The 15,569-nt window shown below is 40.7% G+C and overlaps 1 protein-coding gene across 1 annotated transcript in view; it reads left to right on the plus strand.

Moving 5' to 3' along the window:
* The window catches only part of WWTR1 (WW domain containing transcription regulator 1), a gene marked incomplete at both ends in the record, with an annotated part of 71,193 nt that extends 56,655 nt beyond the window's left edge, over positions 1-14,538 (plus strand). The window contains 4 exons of the mRNA XM_080623746.1: positions 1,545-1,744; positions 11,573-11,706; positions 12,249-12,361; positions 14,354-14,538. Coding sequence (XP_080479872.1) covers positions 1,545-1,744; positions 11,573-11,706; positions 12,249-12,361; positions 14,354-14,538 — 632 coding nt within the window. The remainder of the gene's footprint in view (positions 1-1,544; positions 1,745-11,572; positions 11,707-12,248; positions 12,362-14,353) is intronic.
* Positions 14,539-15,569: the final 1,031 nt, after the last annotated feature.

Genomic DNA, 15,569 nt, shown 5'->3' on the forward strand with positions numbered 1-15,569 from the left:
ATGCATATGAAAAGAGTTACAAGTCCTGCCTAAGTGCTTATGGGTTTGGCAATTTTAACACCAGAATTACGCTGCTAGAATTTATATAATTGTACTTATAATATTTCCTACTTCATGTGATTAAGACTAGATTCACTGAATCTTAAAATGTGGTTCCCTATATTGTTTTCTCATTATGAAGGTGGTTTCATTTCTGCACCTACCTCTCATTCCTACTTTTCCCCTCTCAGCACTGCAGCATGCTAACCTTTCTGGGATTGTACTACTGAAACATCACTGATCAGTGCTGGCTTTGGTCTGGCTTTCCTGCAGCCAGATTATTTTTCCCCTGGACTCCTACACTGGATGCACATAAGCAGTTTCATGGCTACCCAGTTACTTTTGCTGGGAACTGATCTAGCCAGAAAATACCTTCTTTTTATCCCCAGACAATTTTTAGTTCGCTGTGTTGCCACAAAAATGCTTTTGCCAGCTCAGTGAAGGGATGGCATGTGGGCAGGAACCAGCAGCTGGGTGTGGAAGGAGGTGATAAATGGGAACACTCTGGTTTCATGTAGAAGCATGATGTCATTTGTGTGGATACAGCTATTTGTGGACCACACATAAGCTGAATCTGTGAAAAGGTTATATTACTGCAGGACTGCTTTTAAACTGGAATTATTTTTTGAGCTAGATTTGCCACTGAAGCTAAAATAATATGCAGCTGCACTCTCATCAAATGGTTCCACAGCCTTTACATGCTGGGCCCATGTGATACTGGAGCATCCAGAAGGAAAAATGTGATTCAGATCTGATGTGAGCACATGTAAGTATTTCTGTCAAACAAAGCAGGGCAAAGTTTTTATGCTGGCCTAATGCCAGAGAACCTGTATTACTCCAGATGCAAAGACAAGACAGTACCTGAGCAGAAAGCTGGCTAGCACAGAATCATAGAATCAGACAGGTTGGAAAAGACCTTTAAGATCATCGAGTACAACTGTTCCCCCAGCACTGCCAAGACCACTACTAAACTATGTCAGTGAGAGCCTCATCTACACAGTTTGTGAATACTTCAGGGACGGTGATTCCACCACTGCCTTGGGCATCCTGTTCTAAGTCCTGACCACCCTCTGGAGGAAGGAATTGTTCCTAATATCCAGTCTAAACCTCTCCTGGCACTGCTTGAGGCTGTTTCCTCTTGTCCTGTCCCTGGTTCCTTGGGACAGGAGACCAGCCATATTATAGGTACACATCTGTAGGGGAATTTTCAATTAAAAAAGCTTGCATGTCATTTACTACATATCATTAGGTAAATATTTGAACGTACCAGGATGAATATAAATGCTGTATTAGAAGCATTCATGTTTTATACACATATGAAATATGAAAAATTATTTACTAATCAATTACTAGTACCAGATCTTGCCAGATGGAGCAGTCATCTCAGTCATTTGAAATACAGTAATTCTAATGATTCTATACTGTAAAGGAGTAATATGTGTCCTAGGCCCTTTGTTAAAGTACAGTTCTACTTAACCAGCCATGGTTTATTTTTTCTCCTGCAGTCATGAATCACCAGCACCAAATAACACCCAGCACAGCCATGTCACAGCAGAGTCGTCCTCCCCAGACTCCACAGCCAGGGCTTTTGAACATGCCTAGTGCACTGACCACACAGCAACAGCAGCAGCAGAAGTTGAGGCTGCAGCGAATCCAGATGGAGAGGGAGCGAATTAGGATGCGGCAGGAGGAGTTACTGCGACAGGTAATGCCAGAGATACTCTTAGTTTGTTCAAGAGCCTTTAGTTCAATGCATCCAAATTTTTACCAGGTACAATTAGCTGTAACTTTGTCAAGATTAACCATTGTTTTAGGTAAGGGTAACAAAAAAGCTAATATAAATAGAACATTTTTGTTTGTTTGTTTTTCTCTAAAATAGCATTGAACAGAACAGAAAATGGTCATCTGCCAGGTGTTAAAGATTGGTGTCTTTCAGCTATAAAAGCAGTGTAAGGACCAAATTCTGTTCTGCATCTTTTTATAACTCTAGAGCAACTATCACAGATTAATTTGCAGTTTAACTTGGTTTGCATAGGAGACCATGCTCATGCTTCACTGAAGATAAAGGCAGAACATCTGGAGTTGTTCCTGAGTCTGATCTCACCTCTGTAACTTGCACCCATTGCCTTAGGATTAAAATAAAATTTCATTCACATCTTACATGAACACCTCTGACTTGAAGATTTGCCAGAGATGATTCTTTGTGGATGTATTGTTTATTGTTCTAAAGTTTCAGATCTATATTAGGACTTTTATTATGCAAAATAGATATGTAACTTCCCTTACACTGCCTTACAGAATTAAAAAGTTTTAACAATTGTATTTCTTCTGTTACAGACAACTCTACTAGTGATGTTGTGTTTTGCAGGGCATATTAATCACCTTCCTTAGAGGAAAAAAAAATAACTTATTTCTCTCAGGAACAGTGTGAACAAAGTACATTTTTATCAGAACATCACCATTATTGGTGGCCTTGTAAATGCTACAGTTTTAAGTACCTTTAAAAATGGTTGAGGTTGGAAGGGTCCTCTGAAGGTCATCTGGTACAAGCTCAAGCAGGTTCACCCAGAGCTGGTTGCCCAGGACCATGTCTAGATGGCTTCTGTGGGGTCACCTCCAAGGATGGTGACCCCACACCTCCCTGGGCAGCCTGTGCAAGTGCTCAGTCATCCTCACCGTGACAAAGTGTTTCCTGATGTTCAGAGGGAACCTCCTGGGTGTCTGTTTGACCTCTGGTCCTGTCACTGGGCACCACCAGGAAGAACCTGTCTCCTTCCTCTTTGCACACCCTCTCTTTGGGTATTTATATACATGGCAGAAATTCTGCTAAGCCTTCTCTCCCCCAGGCTGAAGTCACAACTCTCTCAGCCTTTCCTTGTAGGAAAAGCAGCATGCCTACATTTTCCCTAACCTTCCTATTGTCACCTAGGTAGTTACAGAATCTCTTCCTGTTGTCTTTGACTCCCCTGGCCAGATTCAATTCCAGCTGGGCTTTAGATTTCCTAACCTCATGCCTGTGTGCTCATACAATGTCCTTGTGTTCCTCCCAGGTTACCCAACCTTACTTCCATCCTCTGTGGAAATAGCAGTTTTGTGGAGTTGTTATTTCACGCCATCAGTCCTTTTGCATTTGGGATCATACCATAATTTGCGGTTATTTTAGGATAATGTTTGTTTGTACTGTATTTAGAAATGCAGTATGACTTTTTTTGTAACGGGTAGTAACCAGAAATTGTTACTGGACTAATGATGCCAATTGGCTGAACTTTGCTGATGATTTACTGAAGAACTGTAAGTTGTTGCAGTGTTTTGAAATGTTAGTGACTTGTGTAAAATGTGAAAAGAAGCCTAAGGAAAATCCTCACACTAAGATACCCACTGAGGTGGAGTAGCAGAGTGTGCGTCATAGGTTGACTAGCTGCCAGTAAATGAGAAGTGATGCACTTTTACTTCCAAGTCTGGAGGAGAATGACTGAGAGAAACATATTACTGATGAAAACAGAATGGAGCATCTCAGTGACCTCTGGAAGACTTTGTGGGTAGCAAGGAAAGGGACACATATATCTTTAAAACCTTTAGGTCTGAAATAGAGATCTGGATGACCAGAGCAGGTTTATGAGCTCACAGAGGTTTTGTCATCTTTTAGAGGCAACAGTCATGAAAACCTCAAATTAATGGCCAGCATTTTGGTTTTCTCTCTGCAGCCTTTGAATGTTGGTTTTGCTAAATCATAGAATCATAGAATAGTTAGGGTTAGAAAGGACCTTAAGATCATCTAGTTCCAACCCCCCTGCCATGGGCAGGGACACCTCACACTAAACCATGCCACCCAAGGCCTCATCCAACCTGGCCTTGAACACCACCAAGGATGTGAGGCACTCACAACCTCCCTGGGCAACCCATTCCAGTGCCTCACCACCCTCTCAGTAAAGAATTTCTTCCTTATATCCAATCTAAACTTCCCCTGTTTAAGTTTGAACCCATTACCCCTTGTCCTATCACTACAGTCCCTGATGAAGAGTCACTCCCCAGCATGCTTGTAGGCCCCCTTCATACACTGGAAGGCTGCTATGAGGTCTCCACACAGCCTTCTCTTCTCCAGGCTGAACAGCCCCAACTTTCTCAGCCTGTCTCCATGCAGGAGGTGCTCCAGCTCCCTGATCATCCTCGTGGCCCTCCTCTGGACTTGTTCCAACAGTTCCATGTCCTTTTTATGTTGAGGACACCAGAACTGCACACAATACTCCAAGTGAGTTCTCACGAGAGCAGAGTAGAGGGGCAGGATCACCTCCTTCGACCTGCTGGTCACGCTCCTTTTGATGCAGCCCAGGACAAGGTTGGCTTTCTGAGCTGCAAGTGCACACTGCTGGCTCATGCTCATTTTCTCATCAACCAACACCCCCAAGTCCTTCTCTGCAGGGCTGCTCTGAATCTGTTCTCTGCCCAACCTGTAGCTGTGCCTGGGATTGCTCCGACCCAGGTGTAGGACCTTGCACTTGGCATGGTTAAACTTCATCAGGTTGGCATCAGCCCACCTCACAAGCGTGTCGAGGTCCCTCTGGATGGCATCCCTTCCCTTGGGCGTATCAACCGAACCACACACCTTGGTGTCATTGGTAAACTTGCTGAGGGCGCACTCAATCCCTCTGTCCATGTCACCGACAAAGATGTTGAACAAGACCGGTCCCAACACCAATCCCTGAGGGACACCACTCGTTACCGGTCTCCAGCCGGACATTGAGCCATTGACCACAACTCTTTGCGTGTGGCCATCCAGCCAGTTCTTTATCTACTGAGTGGTCCATCTATCAAACTGATGTCTCTTCAATTTAGAGACAAGGATGTCATGTGGGACAGTGTCGAAGGCTTTGCACAAGTCCAGGTAGATGATGTCAACTGCTCTGCCCCTGTCCCATCAGTTCCGTAGCCCCATCATAGAAGGCCACCAAATTGGTCAGGCAGGATTTCCCCTTAGTGAAGCTGTATTTCAGAATAAATATTTTTAATGGCATTTTATCAAATCATCACATTTCAAAAACCAGTAATAGACATTATTACAGTTACTCACCAAAATAAAGATTATTAGAATTGTATTGAAAGTGGGTATTTCTTCATATACAGAAAATGCAGTTTGATGCAGGTCTTTATTACTAATACAGACTAATAACAAAAAGAATATGATTGTACTTTTCTTCCTATGTACAAACTATATGTAGGTCAAATTTCTCTCCAGTTACACCACTGGAACCTTAGTAACTTCATCTTGCGCAGACAGAAAGACCCAAAGTAGGATGAATGTACATACTACCATAGTGTAGGCTTTTGTAAAAATAAAAATGGATGTCTGATGAGTAGAATCACAAAAACATTAGTGAGAATATTTGTAAAAATGCTTTGCAACAATATATTTGTTTCATTTATATTTTTTTACTCTTTTACCTCCTTCCTCTAAATACATGTGTAAGCACTTAAAATAAAAATGCTTAGCAAAAGTAATTAACAAAATCTCATTAATAACGTTTGGAAACTGCAGAGCACCATCTAGCTGCATTGGGGGAGGGGGGGGGGAAGGCACTGAAATTATGAGCTTTTATAGTTCCTGCAGTGACACTTGGCTATCTTTGCATGTTATTATTCCCATCATCTTTGGTCCATGCTCAACGTTAAGCAAGTGCTCAATGCTCATGCTGTACAGGGGTGAAAGGCAGATATGATTCCACTAATGTATCTGATTTTTCTTACCTGCTTAAATCAGGGCTGAATTTGACTCTCATGGTTCAGACCTTTTATAGACACCAACATCTTGTGACTGTGTTTAGTTCCCACTACGCGTAATTTTGGGGAGTTACATTAAGATATGTTACCTGTGTGTGTCGAACTATGCTCAAGGTGATGGTCCTTGACATAAGCAGTGATCTCAAGTCTTTTGAGTACTTTCTCCTTTACTATCAGGAGCTCAGAACACAACAGAGATGGGTGTGGAAAGAGAGTGGCAATATCTGACATAGCTTAGTCGGAATTGTCATCGTGCTAATATAGCGTATTTAGCTATTTTTACTCTTTGGTCCTGTTCTTGCTTCAGGACAACAGCAAATTGAGCTTCAAAACAGTTTTGCCATTAATACAAGGGCTGGTTTCCTTGCCCTGCTGACTGTGTTTTACTTTGAAGCTAATACACACATACCACACGGCAGCTGTGCTGTACTTCATCAAGTCTCCAACTTACTATGCCTAGTTACAGCCTGCATCTATGGTGGTTGAGCTCCACACTACATAAAGCTGGGCAGGAACACTTTGTACTACTAAGTTTTCAGCACTGGTGTAGCTCTTGGGGAAACAACATGCTTCCCATCCAAGGAAATCAAGACGCAAAATCCATCCTTTCTAACAGAACTTTGTGAAGTTCCTGACAGTAACTTGAGCACTTCTGAACCCCAACAGCTGAGAAGAATGCCACAAATCCCTCTGGAGTCATCAGCGTTCAAGTACAGTTTCTCTTGCCCTGACCCTTTACTGCTGCTTTTGCTTTTCTAGTGTAACCTATCTAAGGCAAAAATGCTGAGTAAGTGTGCACAGTGCTGCTAGCAACTGTGAGTTGGTGCAGAGAGTTTTAGTGAGAGGCAAGGAATTCTTTTGGTGGGTCACAAACTTTCTTTCAGCCTGGCAGCAGCTGCTGCCTCCCCACAGCCATTCCTGGCTGCAGCTGCTTGGGTGGAGCAGCACACCCAGCCTGGAGGAATACGCAGTTCTGGAAGGTCTCCGCTTAGGTTTGCTTCCTTCTTTGTCCTCCATTTAATTTAGTTGGTAAAGCCTCTAGAACTGCAGGCTGAGTATATGCAAGAAGTGCAGCGCTTCAGAAAACCAGTATGACAACTTCTCTGTAAATGTTTCCTTACTTGGTTTTGTCATTCTGGAAAGAGTTAATTTTTATTTTTTTTTTCTTTTTCCTGATTGGTTTTGGCAGTTTTCCAGAGGAAAAGGGAGAACCTGTTTGATGCTCAAGCACTTCTTGGAAATTGAGGTCATGTCAGTAAGAATCTCTGAAAGGGCCCTGTGAGGAAGATGTCCCCACACTTCTCTGTGTGTACAAGGGCCATCTTGCACCTTGTTTGGAAGGGTACAAAAAGGCAACACTTCTCAGAGCTTCCTTTTCTGATCCCCCAATCCTATTCCATAAATTTGTGCACAGAAAGATACAGGGGCTCAAAAGAGACTGTAGAGGGGGTGCTGTATGGGGCTGTAGAGGAACCTGTATCACTGTTTTCTCAGCACAGAGTAGAACATTACTGACCTGCTAAAGCATGAACAGAAAAATGTCTTGCTGTACTCTTTGCACTGCACAGACTGGTTCATAGTCTGATAGATTGATGGCAAAGGCAGTATCTAGCTGTCTCATTTTCCACCTTAAGGATGAGAACTGTGAGAAGAGGAATTCCAGTGGCTAGCAATGTAAACTCACTGTAAAAATGCCCTCACTTGCCTCCTGCAGCTGGAAGTGACTGAAAACTAAGCATGGAGCTCAGTTCAGTTGTGCCAAGGAGGGTTCCAGGAAATGTGACAATGAACTTCTAGATTTGTCTGGCATACGGCTAAAGGTTTACATCAGAATTGTGTGCAGAGGCAGTGAATATTTCAGCTCACTGCAGTGCTTTGAAGCTTTTAAAAAGTTTTGCAAAATAACCACTGATGAAGCTTTTTGACATGCCTTTGTGATATCAGGGTACTGTGGGTTTTTTTAATTTATTTTGTTTTGTTACTTATTTTGAAAATCCCCTTTGAGGTTTTAAAATGGTGCGTGCAGTACTGCCAAGCAGATCCTTATTGATGTTTGGTCCTTTCTGAACCTACGTGCTACGAATTGTCTCTGCTGGCCAACAGGAGGCACTCTTGGATTTGGGAGCTAAGAGCTAATTAGACTAGCTAAGCCTGTTCTGGTAGCTTGCAACTGTAATATTGTCATTGACAGGGCTGCAAGAACTCTCTGGGATTTTTTGCCAGACTTCTTCACCTAGGGTAGGAGATGCTTGAATATTCTTCTTAAGAATCTTGTAGTCATGCCATGCTTAGAGTAGAGAACCAAGCATAACAGGCTATCACACAGCTTTTGTGATAGTACAATTGATCCATTACTATTGACACTGCTGTAGTAATGTCAAGGAAGCAAAGCAGCAAGCAAGTCTGACATCTGTAGCAGTACTAAAATTATGGTGTGACTTCTGAACAAATCACCTGCATCAGGCAGGAGCAGAAGGTTGGTTCAGTGTATGGTAGAGCCAGTACACTGCTTCTCCAGCCTACCTCTTGACTCCAGTATGCAGGACTGTTGTTCTGTATTATAAAGTATGTGTGTGGAGTTAATATTACAAGCAACATGCAGTGTGTTGAAATAAAGACACAGGAGGTGCCAAGTCATTCCCCAAGTGAGAGTAGATAAAGTAACTTTATGATAAATTTCATATTTCTTGCAAGAAAGAGGAAACGTGAACTTAGATTTTGTAAATGCCAGTGTGAGTCTTTTTTTTAGGGTGCTGAAGGTTTTTCAGCTCACAAATTGTCTTGCTTTGCAGGGCCTGTCTAACTCATGCAGTAGATTAAGCATTCCTGGAATGGATTTCTGGCCCTGCTGCAGTTAGCAGTTGGGAGGACCAATTACTGTGTCTAGAGACATGATTATAAACCTGGGTATGAATCTCTCCTTGCTGGATCAAGCAGGAGTTGGCACCATGTTCTCCAAAGAGATCACTAGCTGAATTCCCCAATTGCATAAGTCAGCCATAGGACAGAGAACAGCTGGCTAGCATTAGGGTTTGCAGATGCGTGTGAAATTCACAGCACTTCATGCAGGGGTAAGTCCAGTCAGTGCCTGGAAAGAATGGGCATTTTGCAATGTGTTCATATTTCTGGGAGGCAGTTCATTGAGAACCCTTCAAGTTTAACAAAAATCCTTCTCAAATAGCTGACTGTTCATCTTACTGGCCACAGGACAAACAGCATGATGCATCGCAGTAATGTAGTCTCTGTGCCTTTGTTTTTCCTTTGTGAATACTCTATTCTGAGCAACTTTTTGGAAATTAAGTAATTACTGGGGAGTAAGTTACAGAAGTTACCAGTGGTTTAGGACTTTCCTCCATGCAATATAATATAATATAGAAAAATCTTTGTGTCTGTCTGGAGAAAGGCAATGCCTGTGTCTATTCTGTAAAAAGCAGGTATGATTGCAGCAAGTGTAGGCTAACCTGAGCTTAGAAAGCTTGTAACAGTGACATCAAATTAGGACTTAAGAGTATTCTGAAAGAGGCAAATACTTGGATCTTGAACAGATTTTTCTCAGTTATTTTTAGTAATAGCATTTGATTTTCAGAAATGAGAGCAACCAGAATGATAACCAACATGTATTTCATATGTTGGCAAACTAGGGGAAAGGCTTTCTTTTTGCCTTCCCCCCTCCCTCTTCCCACCCCATACTTATCTTACCTTTTTTTAGTATGGAACAATGTCCAGTGAGATTTGAAAATGCATTGCCCTAGTATCAAAACCATGAACTTCACTGCTAGATTGGACTTTAAAAAAATAACAAACCCTAGCTGAGTATATCTTGCCTCATTTTATCTGTCTTTTCTACTCTTCCTTTCTCTTTCTGTATATCTTTCTTTATGGCTGTCTTTTTTTCTTTCTTGCTGTTTTTCTAGTATTAGCCTTGCTTGTGTTGATGCAGTTGTTATATTTAAGCAAATACTTGCAGTATCTTCATGTAGACAGTTAAAAATGCAGTCTGACCATTTTCTGAGGTTACATTTTCACAAACTCCAGCTGATTTAATTATAAATAGAAACATCACCAGTGGAGTTGTCACTTAACAAATGTAATGAAATACATAAGCTATTAAGAATCTTCAGACTGTTTGTTCTTAACACTTCCTAAATAATTATACCATGTAACGTAAATTATTATTTATCTGTACCTATATTGATATTTTGATTATAAAGGAAACATTGCATTAATTGGCACCAATATATGTTAATTCCCAATGAATAGTTGTTACATTATTCATGAAGAGACCAGACCGGTCCTCCTCAATGAAGAAATCAATTGAAAACATAGTAAACTATCATATTCTAGCCTCAAAAACATATTAATCTTTTTTGTTGTTGGGGGAGTGAATGACTGATTCACTGGGGAAAAGTTTTCTACTAGGATTTAAATGAAATATTTCCATTATTTATTTTGTTAAAAAATACTGATAAGGTTGAATAAAGTAGGTAAAATACAGATAAAGCTTTATTATTTTTAGGTCTTAGGATACTTGTGTGGAACATCCCCGTGGAGCCAAACAACCTTTGCATAGACTTCTGTACCACTAGATGTCATGGTTGTTTCACAGAGACAATGCTAGAAGAATTATCTTTTCAGGAAATTCTGAAGCAAGTTTCTTTTGGCTCTAGTTGCTCGTTCGTCATGCTAATGACAGTACACATGAGACAGGTCATTAGGCAGATATTATTATTAGGCAGAGGATACATTCTAAAGATTATTGGGTCAAAGCCTTCTTCCAGTAGTTTTCTTCCAGCATGTTACGTATTTTATGGTTGCAAGTGGTAATCTTCTGCTTTGGTATATAGCAAATCATGTAATCTAGTAGCAACTCACATAGTTTCAGTGCCTGATTTTTGTCTCTCTTGCACCAGTTTAAACTAAACTGAGAGCAATTTCAGTTAAGGTTAGAAACAAATAATGTGGGAGATTAAATTTCAGTCTGCAGGTTTTAAACTGCTTTATTATTGCCAGTCTAGCTCTCAGAGAACTTGTCTTTACTGAACAGTAAACTGAAACTGTAATTTGAGCGTTAACATAGCTATAGTATGCATGTCAACATCGAAAACTGTCAGCTGGTGTTAGCTGGCCTCTGAAGTGTGTCCAGGCTGTCGGTAATCAGTTGTAATGTGCAGACCTATCAGTGTTTTATGATGAGGTGACAGACAAGGTGTCTGAAATTATAACACAAGTAATCTGGTTTTGTAGGGATTTTCTCTGGGTCCAGCAAGGCTATAGGGATGCAGCCATTTTGCAGGTCATTGTGTTTGTTCAAGGTTTGACTTCCCCCTGGCTGTCTGCCACTACAGTGTGACAGCTCTGCAAGTAAAGCATTTATATGAGGATTTTGTGATCTGTATCACACAAAAAGAGTGAGGCTAGTTTAAGCAGGCAGACAAGCTCTCTAGTTTAGTGTGAAATGTGTTACAAAGTCCTCAGAACGTGTGCCTGCTGGCTGAACTATTGGACTGTCTTCCAGCCATGGTAGTAACTGAAAAGTAGATTCTGTGGTGTTTTAGGGTAGCACAGGTGGGTATGAAAGATGCTGTCTACATTACAACTTTCTTCAACACCACTGTGAACAAATAGACATCAGTTAAGTTGTTTAGAATTCTTTTAATAAGATATGTGTATATATTACATGTTCTCTTGTTACAAGACTTCTTGCAGGACTTCTGAGTTGCTGGAATAACCCTTCCCTTGTATTTGTTTGCCTTTTCAGGAAGCTGCTCTGTGCAGACAACTTCCCATGGACTCAGAAAACATGGTCCCAGTTCAGACAGCTGTGAATACACCTGCCATGACACAAGACATGAGGCCTATTACAAATAATGGATCCGATCCTTTCTTGAACAGGCAAGTTCACGTCCTCTTCATTAGGCAATTAGTTCTGTTGTCTTCTCTACACTTTGAAAACTGTCTTTCTAAAGTAGTTTCCTACTACTATCATCTTTTGTACTTACTGTGAACAGGTACAGCTGAGTGGCTGACCTGAAGTTTATACTTCAAGAAAGGAATCTTAGAAAAATCAAACAAATGGTAACAGATGGTTTTAATTGTACTGTAGGTGTATGTAGACAACAGTAGGTAGAATAAGTACATAACCTAAGTATAAATAAACTCTTTTTTTTTTTTTTTTTTAGGCTGTCAGAACTGTTTCTGTCTAGAGAGTTAGATGTACATGTGTGTATTTCAAAATTTACGAGTGGCCTCACTTCAGTTGCTTTATATTTGGGCTGATTTAACATGACTACATTAGTGGCCAGCAGTTGAGAATGAGGCTTAATGACTCAGTATTTAATATCTTACCTACTGTGCTGTCTTTTTTCAAACACCATGATGAGGGACTATGTCTACCAGAACATCTTTACTGAGGCTTTTCATGTTTTAATTTATAGTGGGCCATACCATTCCAGGGAACAGAGTACTGACAGTGGCTTGGGATTAGGATGCTACAGTATACCAACAACACCAGAAGATTTCCTCAGCAACGTGGATGAGATGGATACAGGTAGAACACTCTGATTTAGCTTAAAGTATAATGATATTAATAACTGTGTTATAACAAGTTTTATAATTGCATAACTGAATGATAATCTCTTGCTTTCCTACGCAAGGGAAACAGACTGAGACTGGGGGGAAAAAATGCCTAAAAGTTACTTAGTGTCTAGAAGCTTCTCAGCTTTAACTTAGGTTCAGATTGTATGCTTTTACCTTACACTGGTATTAAACAAAATAAAAGTTGGAAAATGTGAGCCTTAATTAGTGTTTCATACCACAGTCCAAGGTAGGAGAAGTAAAAATCATAGAATCATAGAATAGTTAGGGTTGGAAAGGACCTTAAGATCATCTAGTTCCAACCCCCCTGCCATGGGCAGGGACACCTCACACTAAACCATGTCACCCAAGGCCTTGTCAACCTGGCCTTGAACACCGCCAGGGATGGAACATTCACAACCTCCCTGAGCAACCCATTCCAGTGCCTCACCACCCTTACAGTAAAGAATTTCTTCCTTATATCCAATCTAAACTTCCCCTGTTTAAGTTTGAACCCATTACCCCTTGTCCTATCACTACAGTCCCTAATGAAGAGTCCCTCCCCAGCATCCTTGTAGGCCCCCTGCATACACTGGAAGGCTGCTATGAGGTCTCCACGCAGCCTTCTCTTCTCCAGGCTGAACAGCCCCAACTTTCTCAGCCTGTCTCCATGCAGGAGGTGCTCCAGCCCCCTGATCATCCTCGTGGCCCTCCTCTGGACTTGTTCCAACAGTTCCATGTCCTTTTTATGTTGAGGACACCAGAACTGCACACAATACTCCAAGTGAGGTCTCACAAGAGCAGAGTAGAGGGGTAGGATCACCTCCTTCGACCTGCTGGTCACGCTCCTTTTGATGCAGCCCAGGACAAGGTTGGCTTTCTGAGCTGCAAGTGCACACTGCTGGCTCATGCTCATTTTCTCATCAACCAACACCCCCAAGTCCTTCTCTGCAGGGCTGCTCTGAATCTGTTCTCTGCCCAACCTGTAGCTGTGCCTGGGATTGTTCCGACCCAGGTGTAGGACCTTGCACTTGGCATGGTTAAACTTCATCAGGTTGGCATCAGCCCACCTCACAAGCGTGTCAAGGGCCCTCTGGATGGCATCCCTTCCCTTGAGCGTATCAACCGAACCACACACCTTGGTGTCATTGGTAAACTTGCTGAGGGCGCACTCAATCCCTCTGTCCATGTCACCGACAAAGATGTTGAACAAGACCGGTCCCAACACCGATCCTGAAGTATCTGGGTTACATTCTTGGTACTCTGGAAAATCAGTCTCACTAATAAATCTCCTACAATGGCAAAGCTGGATTTGACTTCAAACAATATATGTATTTAACTAGTCCAGGTTTTCATAGTTATTTTTTTCATCATTGTCCTCATGGTATTTAAAATACTGAAAGAAATTTTTAAGAAATTGACAAGCTTTTTTCCAGTGAAATTCTTTGCACTTCCTTACCTAAGCTTCCTTTTGAATTCATCAGAAGTTCTAGGTGATGCTAAGAGTGAAAGCCGCCTCTATTAAAGATCTTCATGCTTGTTATTACTAATTTATGAAAAAAGCAGTATAATATTGCAGATCTAAATTGCTGTAAAACACTTCCTTCTTTAGTTATGCCCTCAGGACAGCATTCACTCTTCAGCAGGGAGCAGGATAGAGGCTTTACGTAAGACTCAATTGCGTTGCTCCCTGTGTGACTAGTAAAGTTGAACTATTGTACTTTCCAAGGGGAAAGTCAGAGGCTGATAGCAAAGATAAGAAATCAACTCTCAGAAGAATATGCATTCTGCAAGCAAGTATAGTCTTGAGGTAACATTTGTAGAGGATGGGAATGCTCACAAGTGCTTTCCCATCCCACAGGAGGATAGGAAAGGGGGAGTCTAATGTTTATATGGATTATGCTGGTTTAAATTACCCATAAGACGTGGTTTTGGCATTTAAAAATTTCTTCTTTACTTTTCCTAGGAGAAACTATACCACAGACAACAATGAACATAAATCCACAACAAACACGTTTCCCTGATTTCCTCGACTGTCTTCCAGGAACAAATGTTGACCTTGGGACTCTAGAGTCAGAAGACTTGATCCCTATTCTCAATGATGTGGAGTCAGTACTCAACAAAAATGAGCCCTTCCTTACCTGGCTGTAATCATTCAATGCTGATTTGGCGTACAATGCAATTCAACATTTCTTTTTCCTCTTGAGATAGAGGTAGAATATGTGAAAATTCTCAAGAGATACAACTTACTGCCTTAATGTCTTTTGTTACATCATCTTTATGGTCGGTTTAATCTCTGCCTGGATTTCATTGACACTAAATATAAAATACACACACATATATATATTAAAAAAATACATATATGCATATATATTTATTCCTCTTTAAAAACAAGCACACTACGTATCTGTATACTTCTTTACCTTTTCAGACCAGGCAGAAATGTTTCACTTTAAGGACCGAAAGTGGGTGGTGTTTGTGCATGTGCCTGACTGATCTCCTAGGTGTTGATTAGCATCAAAAACCCTTCATGAATCACCAAAGCTAAATAATAGCTTACTTGGTTCAAAAAACATGCACAGCACCAGACCATGAGAGCAGTTTTATTACTGCGTTTATGACAGTAGTATTAGAAGGAGGGTTTTATCCATTTACTTACGCTTTTTTATTTTTTTTTATTCTTAGTTACTAACTGTGCCTTATGGAATACAGATTAAATCTGATCCATATCAGCCATAATAATTCTCATTATATATTTGCAAAGGCACAAACAGTACTATTGCAGTTTCTTTTTTTCAGTATATTACTGTATAGTTTTTGGAAAACAAATACTTCCAACCTGAAAGTACCAGAATTGTTTAGCAACGTTTTTATACTACAATATTGTTGCAGAATAAACCAGACTGGTACTGACCGCTGCCTTTTACAAATAAAATAATGTATTATAAACAAGCATTTTTAAAAAAGATCTTAGATTTTGATGTTTATTATATTAAGCACTACATTTTTTAACTTAACACATAATCAAACAATTTTTATGTATATAAAATCTATGGCAAACATCTTAAATGCAAAAACATTCTTTTAAAAGCAGGTCTGAAAATGTGGCACAACCTGTTAATGTCATATGTAGCAGAAAGAAGCCTTATACTGTTTTCAGTAATGTTTTAACTGACAATGTC

The sequence above is a fragment of the Psittacula echo genome, assembly GCF_963264785.1.
Source record: "Psittacula echo genome assembly, chromosome: 7".
NCBI lineage: Eukaryota > Metazoa > Chordata > Aves > Psittaciformes > Psittacidae > Psittacula > Psittacula echo.